This window comes from Chaetodon trifascialis, chromosome 2, assembly GCF_039877785.1.
Source record: "Chaetodon trifascialis isolate fChaTrf1 chromosome 2, fChaTrf1.hap1, whole genome shotgun sequence".
Classification (NCBI taxonomy): domain Eukaryota; kingdom Metazoa; phylum Chordata; class Actinopteri; order Chaetodontiformes; family Chaetodontidae; genus Chaetodon; species Chaetodon trifascialis.
The window spans coordinates 2134953-2153564 of NC_092057.1; the positions used below are offsets into that span (position 1 = coordinate 2134953).

Below are 18612 nucleotides of genomic sequence, written 5' to 3' on the forward strand. Positions count from 1 at the left end.
GCGCTCCAGGTCTTTAAAGATTGCGAGATCTCGCAAGAGATTGCTTCCTTCCGGTTCATCGTTAATAGCGTCCGTAGCTAGCAACATAACAACAACAAAACACGTATGTATTTAAAAGATTTGGTTATGTTTAGAAAATCAAACAAAAGTCATTATTAAATGCATAGAAGCGTATTTGCGGTCAAATGTAGCCTAACCAGTTTTAACAGCAACTCGGTCCGTGACAGACCGGTTCGCCGTTAATAGCGTCCGTAGCTACCAGCGTAGAAACAACAAAAAACGTATTTTTCGTACAATTTCGTTGAGAGGCCTGAAATAATGTACGTCGAAACGAAAAAACTACGGATCGTATACATAAACCGAAAGGATAGTATGAAAATAAAGTGTACATTTATCGCGAGAAAAGTTATCCAAACAAAGCTAAAGCCAAAAGCTATCTTAAAATACAGCAATTTCCACCGAAAATAGAAGGGATGTCCGCCATGTTTTTTGTTCAAGCCGGGGCGAAACTCGGCAGTCACGTGACCTAAAGCATGCCCGTAGAAAAGATTAGGCAGATAAAACGTACCCACACCACAATTTCAGGGCCGTTGTTGTAAAAGGTTTACGTTTTGCCTTGTGGACAAACGTAGGTATTACACAATTTGGAGTGAGACTGGGTAGGTGTTGCAGCCTAATGCCCCTATTGAGCCATGATTTATTTTGTTTGTATGAAGGCTGTAACACTATATAATTTGGACTGATATTTCTTGTTTGCTGTCCGTCAACCTGTATCTAGATCAGCCTGGCAGGCTTTGAACTGACTGCACACTGGAACTACGGGGAACAATAAATTAATTCATTCACTTGAAAAACCACAAGACTCTGGTCTTTTGAAAAATGAACATTTATAATATTCAGGAAATGGTCTTATGCAAACAACAATCGGTCATGCACATGACACCATCAGTCTGACAGCCACCACTGTGCACTCACTGACCGTTCAGAGAAATGCTGTTGCTCAGAGTGTAAAGTATGCAACGACAAAGACAACCCTGTGGTTAAACCGTGAATTTATGCATCTTACTGAACTGAAACCTGCGTATCTTGCAAGTACACAGCTTCATAAATCAACATTTGATGGAACCAACAATCAAGATTACAGCATCACTTCATCAGCTGCTACTTTCACTGTGAAACTGATGTATTTTCTCCATTTAGGAGATTGGGATTGTTTCACAGAAACACTCATACATTATGAATGGAAAATTCACATTAAGATATTGACATCTCAGCTTTATGGAAAACATTTTGCATTCAGTTACAGAGATGTAGCTATTGCAAAAGTGTATTTCAGTCAGTTGGTCAACACATCTCCACAGGAGTCTGAGCTCAGTGGTTTCTCCTGTTTAGACTGGTCCTTCATCAAGTTTGTGATCTGAGTCCAGCTTTTCCAACAACTGCTGTAATTATGAGGCTCCACACTTCTCTCAGTTCTGCTTTGTTTTGACCATGAATCAGGAAAACTGGACACAAACTTTTGGCACAAGTCGTGCAGAGCCACAGCTTCTCTCGGTGTGGGCTCTTCTCGTGTGGACCATCAAGGCACAATTAACTCTGAAAATCTTCGGATGTTTTGTAGTTGTACTATTTTTGACCTGGGTGGGTTCTTATGTGCTTTTTCAAGGTTGACATCTTAGAGTATCTTATCCCACAGGTCTTGCAAAGGTACGGCTTCTCACCTGTATGGACTGTTCTATGGGAGGTCAGTGCTGACAACTGCCTGAATCTTTTCCCACAGGTGTTGCACAAATATGGCTTCTCACCTGTATGGACTCTTCTATGAGAGGTCAGTGCTGACAACTGACTGAATGCTTTCCCACAGGTGTTGCACAAAAATGGCTTCTCACCTGTATGGACTCTTCTATGAGAGGTCAGTGCTGACAACTGACTGAATGTTTTCCCACAGGTGTTGCACAAAAATGGCTTCTCACCTGTATGGATTCTTCTATGAGAGGTCAGTGCTGACAACTGACTGAATGTTTTCCCACAGGTGTTGCACAAAAATGGCTTCTCACCTGTATGGATTCTTCTATGAGAGGTCAGTGCTGACAACTGACTGAATCTGTTCCCACAGGTGTTGCACGAAAATGGCTTCTCACCTGTATGGACTCTCATGTGACGATATAATGAGGACTGATATTTAAAAGTTTTCCCACATGTGTCACACTCGAGAGACCTTTTAACAGTCTGAGCATCACTGTCAGTCTCTGACAAATTGGGGCTGTGTCCGTTGTTAGTGTGACTTTCACTTTCGTTACGTCTTTTCTCTGCTTTTGGCTCTGCATTTCCAGTTGTTCCTGAATCCTCATGGTTGCCTCCTTTCTGATCTTGGCTCTCAGCTCCATCACAGTTGTGGGACATGAGCTGATGGTCACTTTCCTCACAAGTAGGAGTCAACATGAAGGTATCAGTCTCCTGCTTCAGTACAAGCTGCTCTCCCTCCTGACTGTTGCACAGTTCCTCCTGTTCCTCTTTACTCTGTGGAGGCTCTGGGTCCTCTCGGTCCACACTGGAGCTCCTGTCCTGCTCACAGAGCTGCTGGTCAGCAGGAGCCTCCTGCTCCTTCCAGACATGTTGCTGTGGGAGCTCTGGAGGGACACAAAGGTAACAGGACGCGACTGTGATGCTAAAGAAAGAATACAGACATGCAAACAGAACAAGTCCCAAAGTATTTGAATAATATGGAAAGCCAATTCCTCTTTTAGCTTAATTAGCGTGCAGGAAAGATTGTGGCTGATCCCTCCCACCCCGGACACAAACTCTTTGAGACACTCCCCGCTGGCAGGAGGCTGCGGTCCAGTTTTTCCCGCCTGCTGTCAGCCTTATTAACAAGGCAAGAAAAAACAGACTGTACTTCGGGAGGGACAAAAAACAGACTTGTGTATATATATTTATATTGTTATATTTTTTATTTATTGTTACATTTTCTACTATTGTTATTTTTTACTTATTGTTAGATTTTTCACTTTTTTAAAAGCTTCTTTTTAATAGATGTGTCATGCACCAACCTCACCAAAGCAAATTCCTCGTGTGTGTAAAATCGTACTTGGCAATAAAGCTTTTCTCATTCTGATGCTGATTACGTTTTACACACCTATTGTGCAATTTAATTTGGGGTTTCCAAACCATTTCCAGCAGTTTGCACCGATGGGCGATTTCTTCCTCATACTCAACGATAGTCTTTTTAAAAACTCTGAATATTTCTTCAGCAGCAGCAGTTAGCCGCTCGCTGACAAACTCCCTCAAATACTCAACCGAAGACATTGTTGCTGAATTACTAATTCAAAAATTAGCAGCGGGACGACTTCAATATCGCACCCTTGTGTATTGAACACTTGCATTTAACGAACGCTTTTGGCGCTTGTGGGTTTTACTTCCGCCGGATGTCACACTGTAGCATTCCGACAGTGGAAATGCGGGAGCTTTTAGTTCCGCTCTCAGCTGATGGCTTTTTTTAATTCTCAAAACTTGTCTGCTGAATCAGTCGCAAGGTTTTCCATTGTACATACGTACTCTTTTCTAAACTAGTAGTTTGACCAAAGATCCATCTCTTTTACTCCTTCACAGATAATGTTCATGAAAAAAAATAATAAGCAGTGGAGGGAGAAGTGTTAAAGTGAGTGAAGTAGAAATACCACAGTGTAATTCAAAATGTTAAGTGAAAGCAGTCAGACACACTGAAATAATCATTATGCAGAATGACTGCTGACAATGCCAGATTTTATTTTATTTTTTATTACTAAGGCCATGACATTTATTATGTAGCAGCGAGACAAGGTGGAGCTGATCTCGCCCATTCTACAACCTTTTGGGTAATTTAACAGGACATCTTATTTTACACTCATCTGACAGATGAGTGTATAAAATAAGATGTAGACAGATGACATCTGTCTAGTAGTGCTTAATTCAGCAAATATAATCTGCCTTTCCTTGTTTCTTTGTTCTATTAGTTAGTTATACTATTGCTTATCATATACGCTAGTATCAGTACTGAAGAATGTCGTCATTAATCAACCACATGTGTCTGATGCTTTTAGATCGGTGTCAACATACATGTTGTGAACAATGTTGAAATGTGATTGAAGACTGTGTGATTGACTACAGTGAGAAGCAGATGAGTCCATCGCATGCAATCATTAGTCAATGTTTTCTCTCTTGTTCACCTGTCGAAGATAGATATCTTACCTGGGTGGATTCTTCTATGAGAGGTCAGTGTTGACATCCGACTGAATGCTTTCCCACAGGTGTTGCACAAAAATGGCTTCTCTCCTGTATGGACTCTTCTATGAGAGGTCAGTGCTGACAACTGACTGAATCTTTTCCCACAGGTGTTGCACAGAAATGGCTTCTCACCTGTATGGATTCTTCTATGAGAGGTCAGTGCTGACAACTGACTGAATCTTTTCCCACAGGTGTTGCACAAAAATGGCTTCTCACCTGTATGGACTCTCATGTGACGATATAATGAGGACTGATATTTAAAAGTTTTCCCACATGTGTCACACTCGAGAGACCTTTTAACAGTCTGAGCATCACTGTCAGTCTCTGACAAATTGGGGCTGTGTCCGTTGTTAGTGTGACTTTCACTTTCGTTACGTCTTTTCTCTGCTTTTGGCTCTGCATTTCCAGTTGTTCCTGAATCCTCATGGTTGCCTCCTTTCTGATCTTGGCTCTCAGCTCCATCACAGTTGTGGGACATGAGCTGATGGTCACTTTCCTCACAAGTAGGAGTCAACATGAAGGTATCAGTCTCCTGCTTCAGTACAAGCTGCTCTCCCTCCTGACTGCTGCACAGTTCCTCCTGTTCCTCTTTACTCTGTGGAGGCTCTGGGTCCTCTCGGTCCTCACTGGAGCTCCTGTCCTGCTCACAGAGCTGCTGGTCAGCAGGAGCCTCCTCCTCCTTCCAGACATGTTGCTGTGGGAGCTCTGGAGGGACACAAAGGTAACAGGACGCGACTGTGATGCTAAAGAAAGAATACAGACATGCAAACAGAACAAGTCCCAAAGTATTTGAATAATATGGAAAGCCAATTCCTCTTTTAGCTAAATTACGTTTTACACACCTATCTTGTGCAATTTAATTTGGGGTTTCAAAACAATGTCCAGCAGTTCGCGCTGACGATGGATCTCCTCCTCGTACTCGACGATCGTCTTTTTAAAAACTCTGAATATTTCTTCAGCAGCAGCAGTTAGCTGCTCGTTCACAAACTCTCTCAAATACTCAACCGAAGACATTGTTATCGAAATATAAATGACGGGAGGTCGACGTCTTACTGAGAGACTAAACTCCGTTAATTCAATAAAACAATTGACTCGACTGGCGCCAACCTTTTCTTTACTTCCGGTGGATGTTGCACTGTTATGTTCCGACAGTGCACGACATGTTTTGTCTAGTTCCGTTTTGGCATTTTTGACGCTATTTTAGTAAGTTACGTTTTTATTCACTTCTATCCATTTACATTTTTAAGTCTTTACGTCAGGGCTGTAACGACTTGTTTCAGTCTAATTTGAAGGAAAATTAAAACGTCTGGGTTTAGACGTTTCGTTCGGGCCAAATCAAATGATTTGATTAGTTTATATCGGCCTGCAACAGCCACAAAGTTCGGATTTTATTATTATTTATTTATTTAGTCAGAGTGTTTGATTTATTGATTGCTATCGGGATGTAAATCTAACTTCAACAAATACAACAAAATGCTTTTAAGATTCATTAATGCTGATTACACTTTCATGTCTAAGTAATAATAATCCAATGACCATCTGACAGGAGGTATTCTGCCGCCTACTGAGTACTTTTAGTAGGCGGTTATTTTATTGTGAATATGGATTATTTAAATCCATATACACCCTATGCCCTATCCACACACAGCTTTTTACACAAAGCTGCCACAAGCCAAAGTCTTCAAAAATGTGTTGCTTTTTTTAAGTTTATTACGTTTTTTTTGTTAATGCTTCATCTGAAGAGTAACTCTTAACTGTAACTGCCAATAAAGAGTGAAAAGTTCCTACCTTCCGACTGAAGTGTAGTAGAGTACAAGTATAAAGTATAATCATGCAAATTTCATACAAAATTGAACACTGTACTTCAGTATGTACACATGGATACAAGAACGACATCAGAAACGAAAGGTTTCATTATAGAAACAGCATTTTATTGAACGTCTCAGAAATTAAGTTACACACATCTCGTGGTGAAAACCGCATTCGTCCATTGTCTTTGTTGACCTCCTTCCAGGTTATCATTTGTCTGCTTCAGAGCACAAACATTACTGGCATTAGACACACACTCGCTGTGTATCCTCCACTGGACTGACTGCGTGTTTAGTATTGCAGCAGACTGATCTATAATTTATTCACAGTTTGACTCAATAGTGCATCAGTTGAGAATCATCCCTCAATCAAACCTCAAAATTAGCCAGAATCTATTAAGCGTCGCGTAGTGATCATTGAGTGTTACAAATCAGGCCTGTCAAAATGTGATTCATTCATTATTTCAAGCCTTTGAAAGGAATTTACAGTGATGTGGCTCACTGGGGCCAGTTAGTTTAAGAGAAATTAATACATTTGTTACTGGAATTTTAATTTGAATATCCATGCAGGAGGCACTTTGGCAAAAAACAATCACTGAGAAAACTCAAAAAGACTGATTGAAAAGGGCAATTTGGCTGAAATCATAATGGCAGAAGAGCTTAGAATTAAAAGGGGGTGTTGATTTCGTGCTCATGTGACACTAAAAATCCTACAGCCTCACATCAGCACTGGGAGTCATGGACATACCATATTTTGACAGGATCCTAGATCAGACCATTACCAAAGGGCCTCTTTATGAAGATCATGTGGCGAAAGACCCTGCAGCCAACTTCCCAGAATATTCTGGTTATTACTATAGAAAAAAGCACTTAGCTCAGCAGACAGCAAATATTGTGTGTGTATCATCCTGCCTAATACTGGAATATCCCAGCTGTCCTTTGCAGGTTCAGTAAGAACCTAAATCATAACGATTTGGTACATTTGACTGTGCAAGTCTCTGACAGACAGGCTCTGAGTCGACACACAGGCAGGAATTCTTCCTGCCTACGCTCTCACACACACACACACACACACACACACACACACACACACACACACACACACACACACACACACACACACAACCCAGAAGGTCTATAAGATTAAGACTTCTCTGCCTCTCAGAGGACGTGACGGGGACACAATGATGTCGTCAGAGTCGTCAGAATCAACTGCAGCGGCTCCTCCAGCCTCAGCTGTGCAGTGAAGCTCTGTTTCTGAAGGAGGTAAAAAAATAAATAAATAAATAACCCCTAATGAGCACAAAAGGATTTTAAGCTTGCAATTTGCATATTTCAACATGAATTTCTGATTTCATAAGATTTTGGCTCCAATTTCAGCATATTTTCACATTAACGTTGAAAAATCACATCATTTTCAAGTTTGGACAAACACGTACAAACTGTCTGACCTAAAGATCCCGCATGCTTTTAACAGTCGAAACATGAGGGGAACGTGTCATCTAACCTGTGGGTGTCACCCTCGAGGAGTGAGTGCCAGAGACGAGCCAGAGGTCTTCTTCCTCACCCTGCTTCTCCTCGTCTTTATGGACGGATGCAGCACCTTGGCAACACATTCAGTAACCAGCCACAATTCAGACGCATCCTCAACAACATATTTACAGATGAAGCAGCTGTGGTACTTTCATCAGGATGCACTTATGCATTTATATCTGGACCTTGTCGTGTCATGCTTGAATTAAACTTTCCTTTATTTGCATTCTGCATAAATATTCTGTTTATGTTTTAAGATTGTACCATTTAAATAGTTGACAAAAACTAACAAAACTACACCAAAACAACAGTTGTGACCCTCTGTTGTCTTGCAAAAAGCCTTTAGAAAAAAAGCTCAGCAACGCAAGCTACGACAGGTAACATTCCCTCGGTGACACACAGATGCAGGGGGAAAATGCTGATATGGCTGCTCTGCTCTGTGCACACACACCTGCTGTCAGCCTGGCAGAAAGCCAGGCATGTGGAGGGGCCGCGCTCTTGAACAAGGGCAACTTAAAATCTTTAGGGGTCAAGTTAGGGTTGGGGCTGCCACAGGGGTGCTGAGTGTCCTCATCTGTCTTTGATAAGAGGCTGTCAAAGCTCCGTCTGGTCCAGAGGAGACAGACACCCTTGAATTAGATCAGTGTCCCAGTGACATCCATCACTTCTCATAAAAGGCGTCAGGGCAAACGTGACGAGCAGTGTTTGAGGGTGGGAGCGAGGCGATGCCGTGATGTTTCACACTCAACAAACATTTCTTGCAAAGTTGGATGCCTTTCTACGTCTCCAGCATCAAGAGGTCTTATACCATCAGTCAAAACACGAGTGACACTTAATTGTTGCTCATAACTGCAAGAGGAAACTCAGACATGTGCATTAAATGCATTCACTGAACACAGCAGGTGTAAGCATAAACACATCTGGAATAATTTGTGTGTGTGGATGACTGAGAAGTATGTTTCCTTGCAGCATTGACGCAAGCGGCATAAAATAGCTTAAGCTAACTTTAATGAGAGATTCTGCAGCAATTCAGCTGCCTTGCAAAGTCACATGATTAGTGCGGCAGGACTGCTTGCTGCCTTCTAACATGACCTGAGAGTCGGTGGCGATAATGCACCTCTGCTGCGTCTGTGCTGCTCTCATTTGGAACCTTAAAGCTTCCATTTTGAAAGGAAGTTAGCTTTACTGATTTGAGTCTCATGTGAAGCAGATGTTGTTTGAAAGGAAGGTCCAAAGAAAAGAAGACAACAATGTGATGTGATGAAATGTGTTATTTAAACCATTTCAAGGTGATGCTATGTACCACACGGTCAGCGTGAATCAGTTATCTATTCTATTGTTTGTCTGTGTTTTGTCTAAACTGATCACTAAACAGTATGCGTGAACCTCACCTGTTCTGCTGGCTGCGTGTGTTGAGCGCGCTCTTCTCGGTACCAGCGTGGGCAAATTGTTTCCCATCGGAGAAGGCACAGAGAACCCTGAGCTAATGCACACACACACACACACACACACACACACACACACACACACACACACACACACACACACACACACACACACACACACACACACACACACACACACACACACACACACAAAATGCACTGTAAGTTTGACTGGATCTGGTCTTTTAACATTTTTCTGTGCAAACATGAGTCACCTCTCTATTGCAAGACTACAGCGAGCCAGATGTCCTCTGAATGCAGACTGTATCATCGTCACGGCAACCACATCCAGCTCTCCATCCACAGGCGATGCAGCATCGCTGCGGTTTGTCGCTTCTACGGCCTGAAAGGAGGAGACGAGGACGAGACGGACCGAAAAGGAGAGAGAGTGCAGGAGGCACAAGGGATGATCAGTTGGTGAGACAGAGACAGGAAAACATGGATGTGGTGAGACAGACAGAGGTCACTCAGACTCAGAAAATGCTTTGAAGAGTCATCTCGTGCTAAGCTGGTGTCTAGCAGTATCGCCCACAGCTGAGACGAGAGCGTTCGTGTACATTTAAGATTCAGTCTTCATTTCCACATCCTTCACTCTGTTCTCAGGACCAGTGCTTCCTGGAAAGCACATTGTGATCTCCATCACACATCTCTGTTGGTGTTTGGGGTAGCTTCTGTTGCTCTCGGGCTAAATATAAAAACCTAAAATCTTCATTAGCTGTTAACAGCTTATTAGGCATTTTGTCTTTCAGGATGAGGACAAAGAACAGATGCTGTGCACTGCAGTGTAATACTATGTGAACGTTTGGTTAAGCATAATGCTCAAAGAATAATTAAAATATAATTCCCCATCAGAGGTGTAACATGATTCATGACTGTGCGTCTCTATGGAAGTGTTTGTTGTGTGTGTGTGTGTGTGCGTGTGTGTGTGTGGATGAAACCTTATTCTGTGTGTCTCTCAGCAGGTTCCTGAGCTGAGCCTCTCTGAGGAGGTGGCCTCTTAATGCCGACTGCAACATCACAGTGTCCTTAAGACAGAATGCAGAGAGACGGCGGCAGAAAGAGGAAAGTTTGGGTCAACGTGTGAACGTCTGTATTCTCACACATCAGTCGTGTCTTCTACAGATCTGTGCTGTGGCTCATACCCTGTTTCTGTGTCCCCTCCAGTTTGTCTGGATGACCGATGCTGCTGTCTCTCTTTCTTTCTTCTCTGCATCTGCACCCAGCTCTTCATCGCCTTCCTCCTCCTTCTCTCCTTTGCCTCCTGTGTCCCTCTCTTCTCCTTCTTCTCGTCCCGCTGCGACCCGAGTGTCCTCATTGTCCTCTGGCGATGTGGCAGAGACGGAGGAGAGCTCAGCTTTTGCAGGTTGACTTCTGTCTTCCAGAGTTTGGATCCTGGCCCACAGCTGGTCCAGCTCCTGTCTGAGAGATGCACACACATAAATACCACACAGACAAGTGACAAAACACAACTAGTACAGATTATACAACCCTGAACAGTTTTACAAAGTGTTCCTGAGCCCATGCAATAACATCCTTTATCCAGTCATGTGCTCACAAAGTGGTGAACCTCGCTCAATCCTTGACTGAGCCTTTCCAGGATGCCCCTCTCACCTGTTACCAAGCAGCCTGTTTACCTGTGGAATGATCCAAACAGGTGTTTTTGGAGCGTTCCACATCTTTCTCAGTCTTTAGCTGCTCCTGAACAAACTAGTTTGAAACATGCTGCTGCATCAAAGTCAGATCAAGCAGATATTTACAAAAATCAATGAAGCTGAGGTCAAACGTTCAATCTATTGTCTCTGTGCTGTTTTCTATTGGTTATATGTCAAAAAGGGTTATCACATTGTTTTATTTATGTTTTACGTAACATACACACACAGACATAGTGTGCGTGCAGCATATCAGACACTTCAAGTATAAATTAGCATTAGCATTAGCTGGCAGTTGCATGCCTGCATTAACATCAGTTTCTCTGCTAACAGCCTGTAGATCTGTCAGTTATCCAGATGATTTAGGTTAACAAACTCAGTCTGAGAGCGAACTATACCTGTAAAGAACTCTTCTTTATGATTTCTGTAGAATACTGATGCGACCATCACCCACGCTGCCACATGTCTTTCAGTCGTCTCGGTTTCTTGCCTGGCTGTTATATATTTAGACGCTTTCTCCAGCGGATCTTTAAGACGATGCCAGAAGCGTTTGCTGGGACATTTCTGATGTAACTACAGAGTATCTGAATAAGAAAGGCACCAGCTGTGATCTGTGTCCTGGGCTTAAACAGATTTCCCCATAAAACGATGCTTTCAGATGTAAATCTGACAGCAGTCTAATGACACCAGACATTCAGCGAGTATGTGCGTGCATTTGGACTCCTTTTGATTTCAAACACAAGCAGCACTTTACAAATGTCACACGGCAGCGGACACATACTTATGCTGCTGTCTCTCTTTGTCCCGTTCTTTTGTCTGCTCAGCTCTCCATCGCTCTGTCTCCTTCTCCAGTTCGTCTCGCTCTGTCCTCAACTGTCTTAGTTCATCACTGAAAACACAGACACGACACAGATTCAGTCTCAAAAACAAAATGTAAGGGCTCTGTGCCCACAGCAGTTCTCACAGGTAACGTGAAGCTGCAGCTCCATGTGAAGTTTTCTCCCTCTTTTTGGATGTCAGGGATTCATTGTTATGGCTTGAGAAGATGCATTCACTGTACATCACGTAGAAAACCTGGATGAGAACCGAAGGCTCTCAGCTTGCTGCTCACTCACTCTTTCCCAGATAGCGTCTCTTGAAGCTCCGCCCTCTCCTTCTCCAATTGGCTGAGGCGTTCTCTCAGATCAGAAACATCCTCCCCATCCTCAGTGTTCGTTCCCACGGAGACCCCTGCCTCTGTTGCCATGGTGAAGCCCACAGTCTCAGTGGGCACGGCCTGGACCTCCTGATCCAATCGGCCAATGCTCTTTGCGGACTGGGCGTGTCTTCTGCTGTTCTCCAGCCTCTGATAGGAGGAGAGAGGAGTCAGTTTGTCACGAAGCTTCTGTCTGTTTAAGACATTGCTGACAACAGTACAGTTTCCTCTCACCTTCTCCACCTCCAGCAGCCTTCTCAACAGTCTCTGTTTACTCCACTCTCTGTAACCTAGGACACACACACACACACACACACACACACACACACACACACACACACACACACACACTTAAATAGATGATTCCCTACAACAAGCCAGTTAAATACATAGAACTGGATTAAGTAATCAGACTGCTGTAGGACCTGAATGACCGGATGTTGTGCGACTGTTATTTAGTCTTTATCTTTCATTCATTTATGCAATTGTTTCCTTACATTTATTTATTTCCTTTCATCATTTGTTGTTGGGTTTTTTTATTTTAGTTTGCACGTCACTGTATGTGCACTACTCTTTACATCCCACTCATCCATTGTTACCAAGAAAAGAAGAAATATTTCAATTTATATTTCAGCTCCAAAGAAAATATATTCTAAACTAGTTCTTCTTACCGGCAGCTTTTCACTTGTTTCGGGCTCTTCTGTTGGTAATTATCTTAACTTATTATAAGTCTTCAGAAGGCAATATTATCTTTTATATAATGTACATGCATATCTTGTATCCTTTTTATCATTTATATATCTATTTTTTTGAACCTCTCCTTTTCATTCTTGCTGTCTCTAACAAGTAATTTTCAATAAAGTTTTATCTTATCTTGAGATTCCAGGATCATGAAGCTGTTTGAGCGACACTGATAAGTACACAGCTGCTTTGTCAAGTGTACTTCATTTTAGTCTACCTGCTCTACTTTTATGATAACTGTGGGTTCTTTGAGGAGAAATATTTTAACATTTTATTAAGTGAAATGTTCTTGTTCTCCTGCCAGATCATTTTAAGCAACATTTCCTGTGTTTTATTGATTTTGTCTTGTTTGTGAGGGGCTGTCAGTGTGAGAATAGACCTTTGATTCCTCCTGCAGGATTGTCAGTGTTGAGCTCCTCTCTGAGCGCTGTGTTCTCCTGCTGGAGCTGCTTCAGGTTCTCAGACAGACGATGAACCGTGGAGCTTAAAGCTTTCTGCTGCCGCTGGGAGCATTTACTCTCCGCTCGACTACTGTAGGCAGAGAAGCAGTGAGGAAAACAGGGCAGTCAGAAATGCAGAGATGGCAGTATTTTTCAGCATCCAGCAGAGACATACCTCTTCTCTGCAGCTTCCAGAAGCATCCTCAGCCTCTGGATCTGAAAGACGAGCACACACACATTCACTTTACAAGTTAGGTGAGAGCTCCTTTTCCACAGCCGAGCTCGCACTCTGCAACCGAAGTAAACGTGACGATAACGTCTTCCAACACGGCGAGAAACAGAGCAGTCAAGGAGCACGTCTGGTCTGCTTTGGAAAATCTGTGCGCGGCAACATGCCAAAAGACTGAATGACTGACAGAGGAACAACGCTTTGCACTGAGAGGCACAGAAGTTACCTCTTCATAGTAGGTTCCTACTGTGATCTTCAGCTCCTCCAGGCTGGTGGTCCTCAGCTCACTCTGTAGTTTACTGGACAGAAAGCAAAGAGCGGGAACGTTATGCTGCTGCACGCGTAAACCAAACAGACTTACTCAAAGGTGGTGGTGGGAGAGTTTTACCTCAGAGCATTCTCCTTCTCTCTGCACTGCTGCTCCAGCTTCAGGATTCTCTGTTTCAGCCCATTGAGAACCTTGATGGAAAGAACCAACGTTACAAAATCAGTTAAAATCAAGGCTAAATATAATCTCTGCCATGTTCATCAGCGGACTGGACGTACTCACCACACTCCCTTCTTTTTTCTTATCCACCAAGCTACGAGTATATTCAGAGCCCTATGGAAAGAAAACAATGTTTTACATGTGTCTATCCAAAGTTTCTATGACGAAAAAACAATCAATTTAGTGATCATACTTTAGTGGGATCCAACAGTTCCTCTATCTGTTTCTCTCTTTTAGCGTTATCTTCCTCCAGGCGGCGCAGCTTGGCTTTCATTTGCTGCTTGTCAGACTTTTGTGCCTGGAGACTCTGCAGAGGAGAGCACTAGTGTTTAACTACACATCAAGAACACAAAGGATGACACGGCATGTCGAGTGGATATGGAGATCCTGAATCCTCAATAAAAAGTTTTAATCCACGTAGGGAAAAATGCCTTTTCTCGTCTGAGGAAGGAAGAGGAACAAACACCTGAGTCAGAACAGAACAGCACATTAGAGCTGGGAGGCAAACAATGCATCGCACAAGGCCATTTGAGCAGACCAGAGGAGACGTCATGCTGAAGTCTCCCGCAGGAGGAAAATCCCTGTCCTCTCTAATACTGATAATCAGGGTTTTGCTGTTTAACAGTAAAAGATCTGTCTCTGTAGGGACCAACTCTATAATGCTGTCAGACACTACAGAACAGAGAATAATGCTCAGATGCCCACAGGGATCACACTGCAGCCTGTTTCACGGCTGCAGCGCTGTCACTCAGCACTGGAGCAGTTTCAAAATCTGTTGTCCACATTAGTCACTTGGACACAAAAACGTGGGAAAACAGAGTCCATGGACACAGATAATATTTGACTTATTTGATATTTGAATTTCTCCCATTTGACATCAAAATCTTCCTAAAAAAACTCTGGTGGATATAAAACCCTGATGTGCAAAGTGTTGTATCAGTGTGCTTTTTCCTAAAAACAAACAATCAGTCACTTGGCAGACGCTTTTATCCAAAGTCACGTGAATTCACGCACCGATGGCAACATCGGGGGCAGTTTTGGGGTTCAGCATCTTGCCCAAGGACACGTCGGCACGTGGACTGCCGAGGCCAGGCATTGAACCACCGACCTCCTGACTGGTGGACAACCTGAGCCACAGCCGCCCCAAACACCAAACACACAACTGTCACTCTGTGACCCTTTTACCTTCTTGAGCCGAATGATCTCATCATACATGTCCTCCTTCTCTCTGTAGTCCCCTGTGGTGAAGGCAAAGCCTGCAACATACAGGAACAAAAGGGAAGACGGTACTTAATCACACAGACAGATTCGTGCCTTGCTGTGATGAGACACCTGGCGGAGGTGATAGCACGTGACCCTCATTCTGCGTTCTGATTCGGTCTCCTGAGACTGTCCTCAGCCAGCCCCTCTGACCTTCAGCTTCACACCGTCTCTGCTTTCTCCTCACTTAGTTTCTCGCTCTGACACACCTACACGTTCTCTCACCATTGGATCCAGAGTGGAGATGTTTGTGTTTCCTCACGCTCAAGCTCTGTTTGAGAAGCTCCGGTGTCACATCGCGCTCTGATCTCAGCGTCTGGGATGCGTCTGAAAAGGAGGCAGACAGAGAGATGTTTCCCAACACAAATCAATACTCCATCTGACTCATGCATTCAGCACCTGTGAGAGGAAGATCCACGATCCAATGTTCAGATACACAAATGGATCAAATAAGAGGGGGCATAATGCAGTAAAGTGTGGAAAGTAATGAAGCCAGAGAGAATCTGTAGCTCTATGGAGCTTTTTAGTCTGCTTTCTTTTTATTGTGCAGCCTGCAACGTCCCCTCAACACTCAGAAACACACTGCGGTGCTTCACTTATTTTGTCCACGCCATATATGTCAATGAGTGCAGGCTTAATAACACAATAAAGCGCCTCAAACTCAAACTACGTCCTACAAAGTGATCATAAACCTTTGCGTCAGAATCACTAAAATTCAAACAACATCCAACCCGAGGCTCAGTGTTTTCCAGGTAGTTGTGGAGTTACTCAGCGAGATCTTTGCTTCCCAGAAAAGACGAAGCCAAACAGAATATTGTTCTAACACTCGCAGAGTCGCTCATCCTCAGTTTCCCAAACACATCAGCACTGAGCAGGACACCTCCAAAGCCAGCGGAGTCTCCCACTCTATCATCTCTCTTCTGCAGCCCCTCCTCCCGCCATGCCTCCTGAGGACGGGCGACACTTACCGTGCCCGTTGCTGAGGGACGTGAGGCGAGCTGAGCCGCTCTCCCCGGGTGCGTCCCCTCTGGCGTCCCCCAGGGAGGCCCTCGGCAGTCTCCAGGCCGCCACCGCTGCTCTCCTGGGGTTCACGTTCATGCTGGAGAGGTATGGAGATTCTGCAAGATACACACTGCATGTAAACAACCATGGGAGTGGGTTTCTTCTGCAATTCATCCTCAGAGCAGGTGAGCAGGTCTTACTCGGAGAAGGAGGAGGCTTGGCAGAAGATCTCTTCCTCCTCGTTCTCTGACCCTGAACAGAAGCAGAGGAAAGGTGTATTCATCAAACTGATTCTGCGTGGCGCTGATCAAATTAAGAAATAAACTCTGCGTCATGTCACAAATGGAATTCATCATTAGTTCGTTTGTTCACCTTTTCCAAAATGTCAGCAGAGAAAGAGAAGCCATCGTCGACCTGGGGAGGACAGAGGACTGAGTCAGCGAGGAGATATTTTAAGGCTGACATTAAAAGTGTCTCTGTTAAATAAACCCTGACAAACCAGTGGTTCCTGACCCCAGGGGTCATGATACACCTGGGGGGGGGGGTCACTATTAAAACCTTCCAGCAGAAAAACACAAAATCTGTTGCACAAAATATTCTAGTTAAGGAAATACTTTACACTTTCACCTCTAATGGTGCACCAGATGTGAAAATCAGGTTGGACTCCAACCAATTTATTTTCATTAATGATGTATTGATTATTTTCATGATCAATCGATTAGTTGTTGGTGAAAAATGTCAGTGTTTTCCAAAGACAAAGATGGCGATAAAATAACAGAAAATGTTCACATTAAAGGAGCCCATTCATTTAATAGATGACAGATGATCGATTAATCGTGCAGCTCTAAAATCGACAAGAAATCTAAAGGGATTTGGTTGAAATGCTCTCAACAAGCTGACAGCGCTTCGGTTTAACAAGCCGAAAGTGTTGGGAACAAGTGCCACAAACTGAAGAGTTGTGGGTTGTTTTTGAGAGACAAGCGACACACATACACGCTTTCAGTACTTCAGTTAACGCTGAACTTCCTCACAGAACTAATTCACAGATGAGCCTTCGGCTGTACTCTTGATGTCGTTAAAAGTGAGGACTCACCAGCTCCTCGCAGTCTTCGTCGGTCTGAACATCGCTCGCCTCCAGAGACAGCTTGGTGGTTGCACTGAACATAGCTGCTGAGCAAACGTTACGTTAAGTTGACAAACTTGACTTTATCCGTGTTTAAACCTCTCATTGTTTCCAGGTCACAAAGCGCACTTCAGGCTGCCCCTCTTGCTAGTAGTGAAAACATGGGGCAACAAAAGAGACGTTAGCGATGCTACAACCGGGATTTTGGTGCGCGACACTGCGGACTGTCCCCGTAACGAGCCGGTGCTTCACACTGTTCACCATCGTCTCATGAAACCGTTAAAATTCCGTTTACTTAAAAAGCAGACGTTACTGTTTTCTCAGCAGTGTCGCAGATTGAGTCGTCTAGCAACCAGGCAGATGTTAATGGGCTGCGTAAAATAACTAGAAAAAGTCAGACTTGTACCGGAAACTGTACGAGTATGTCTTCAGAATTAAAGCATAGACAGGGTAAACGATAACAAACATCAACGCAAGTATAGTGAATACCATATCTTTAAATTAAATCTAAATTGTCATGAAATATGTTCTTAAATAGACCAAACATTTGTGATACATTTAGGAAAATGGCAACGCGTTTTTCAATAATATATTTATTTTGAAAAATTAAACCAGTTGTATGCGTTCAGATTTGACCAGCTTGACACAGCTAATAACCAAACCACAGCCCAGGGCTGCGCGTCAATAGTTTAGCTATCCGTCCTTGAGCCTGACTGAATTCCTCACGCTTCCTATTGGTGGAGAGGTGCTAAAAGGCGGGACTTAAATTGATTTCCTCCAGTAGAATGAGAGAAAGAGACGAGGAAAAGTAAAGGTAAAGGAGGCTGATCCCGTGTTCAGTTTGTTTTCCTCCGACTTCAGCAAATCAACATGGGACTCCCATGTCGTACAGCACACAACATGATTGCATATAAAAACATGGGAATTTCTTTTTTCTATTTATTTATTTATTTGGGGGGGCAAACATACACGATATCCAACACACTATGCTAGTTGTAATAGTTTTAATAGTTATAATAGTCTTTCCCCATCACTCCATCTTCCTTTTGGTTCCCTGAACGCAGCATAATACAGCTGATGAGGAAAGTTCACGTAAAGATTGACCTGATTGGACAGAAGTGTCTTCCAGTCTCTCTGTAAACTGCCCATCTCTCTGTTTGCATGCTTCCTCACACCCTCCTCTTCTCTGGGACTCTGCAAAGAACAACTAGGCCTGTTGTTTCTGTATCATATTCTGGTCCACACTGTTTATACAGGTGGTGGACCCCCAGAGCCACACAGCCAGGCCAGACCAGCATACTTTGGCTCAGGGTCAAAAAACCCACTGCAGACCTCACTGAAGACATAAAGTTATCCAGCTTTCTATAAAAATCATCATCTCGTTTGATCATCTCATCTCCACAGATATGATGGGAATATAAACCTCAGCCAACATGA

The 18612-nt window shown here is 43.4% G+C and overlaps 2 protein-coding genes across 4 annotated transcripts; both read right to left on the reverse strand.

The window, feature by feature from the left end:
- Positions 1–874: 874 nt before the first annotated feature.
- Positions 875–5394, reverse strand: LOC139339433 (zinc finger protein 879-like). Of its 2 annotated transcripts, none has more exons than XM_070975052.1 (3): positions 5106–5394; positions 4228–4968; positions 875–2630 (listed from the first exon to the last, which is right to left on the reverse strand). In XM_070975052.1, exons 1-3 carry the CDS (start codon positions 5275–5277, stop codon positions 1627–1629), a joined length of 1917 nt encoding a protein of 638 aa, XP_070831153.1. In that variant the 5' UTR covers positions 5278–5394; the 3' UTR covers positions 875–1626. The 2 variants fall into 2 exon arrangements, with proteins under 2 accessions (XP_070831153.1, XP_070831161.1); XM_070975060.1 differs by having other exon boundaries at positions 881–2141.
- A 783-nt stretch (positions 5395–6177) lies between these two features.
- iqce (IQ motif containing E) lies at positions 6178–17561 on the reverse strand. Of its 2 annotated transcripts, none has more exons than XM_070989809.1 (21): positions 17146–17561; positions 16425–16466; positions 16253–16304; positions 16019–16168; positions 15276–15377; positions 14976–15046; positions 13984–14097; positions 13854–13904; positions 13692–13762; positions 13530–13602; positions 13250–13290; positions 13014–13165; positions 12128–12183; positions 11814–12043; positions 11480–11587; positions 10192–10468; positions 9988–10074; positions 9265–9392; positions 8996–9087; positions 7579–7674; positions 6178–7328 (listed from the first exon to the last, which is right to left on the reverse strand). In XM_070989809.1, exons 1-21 carry the CDS (start codon positions 17215–17217, stop codon positions 7207–7209), a joined length of 2187 nt encoding a protein of 728 aa, XP_070845910.1. In that variant the 5' UTR covers positions 17218–17561; the 3' UTR covers positions 6178–7206. The 2 variants fall into 2 exon arrangements, with proteins under 2 accessions (XP_070845910.1, XP_070845918.1); XM_070989817.1 differs by having other exon boundaries at positions 7205–7322; positions 7567–7674.
- Between the last annotated feature and the right edge of the window lie 1051 nt (positions 17562–18612).

Bases quoted from the DNA above. Each gene is read 5' to 3' on its own strand.
- LOC139339433 (XM_070975052.1), bottom strand. From the start codon at position 5,277: ATGTCTTCGGTTGAGTATTTGAGAGAGTTTGTGAACGAGCAGCTAACT. The intron at 4,969-5,105 runs GTGTGTAAAACG...GTGTCCCTCCAG, and splicing joins AATTAAATTGCACAAGATAG to AGCTCCCACAGCAACATGTC. The intron at 2,631-4,227 runs GTAAGATATCTA...GTGTCCCTCCAG, and splicing joins TCATAGAAGAATCCACCCAG to AGCTCCCACAGCAACATGTC.
- iqce (XM_070989809.1), bottom strand. From the start codon at position 17,217: ATGTTCAGTGCAACCACCAAGCTGTCTCTGGAGGCGAGCGATGTTCAG. The intron at 12,044-12,127 runs GTGAGAGGAAAC...TCCTCCTATCAG, and splicing joins GGCTGCTGGAGGTGGAGAAG to AGGCTGGAGAACAGCAGAAG. The intron at 11,588-11,813 runs GTGAGTGAGCAG...CTGTGTTTTCAG, and splicing joins GAGACGCTATCTGGGAAAGA to TGATGAACTAAGACAGTTGA.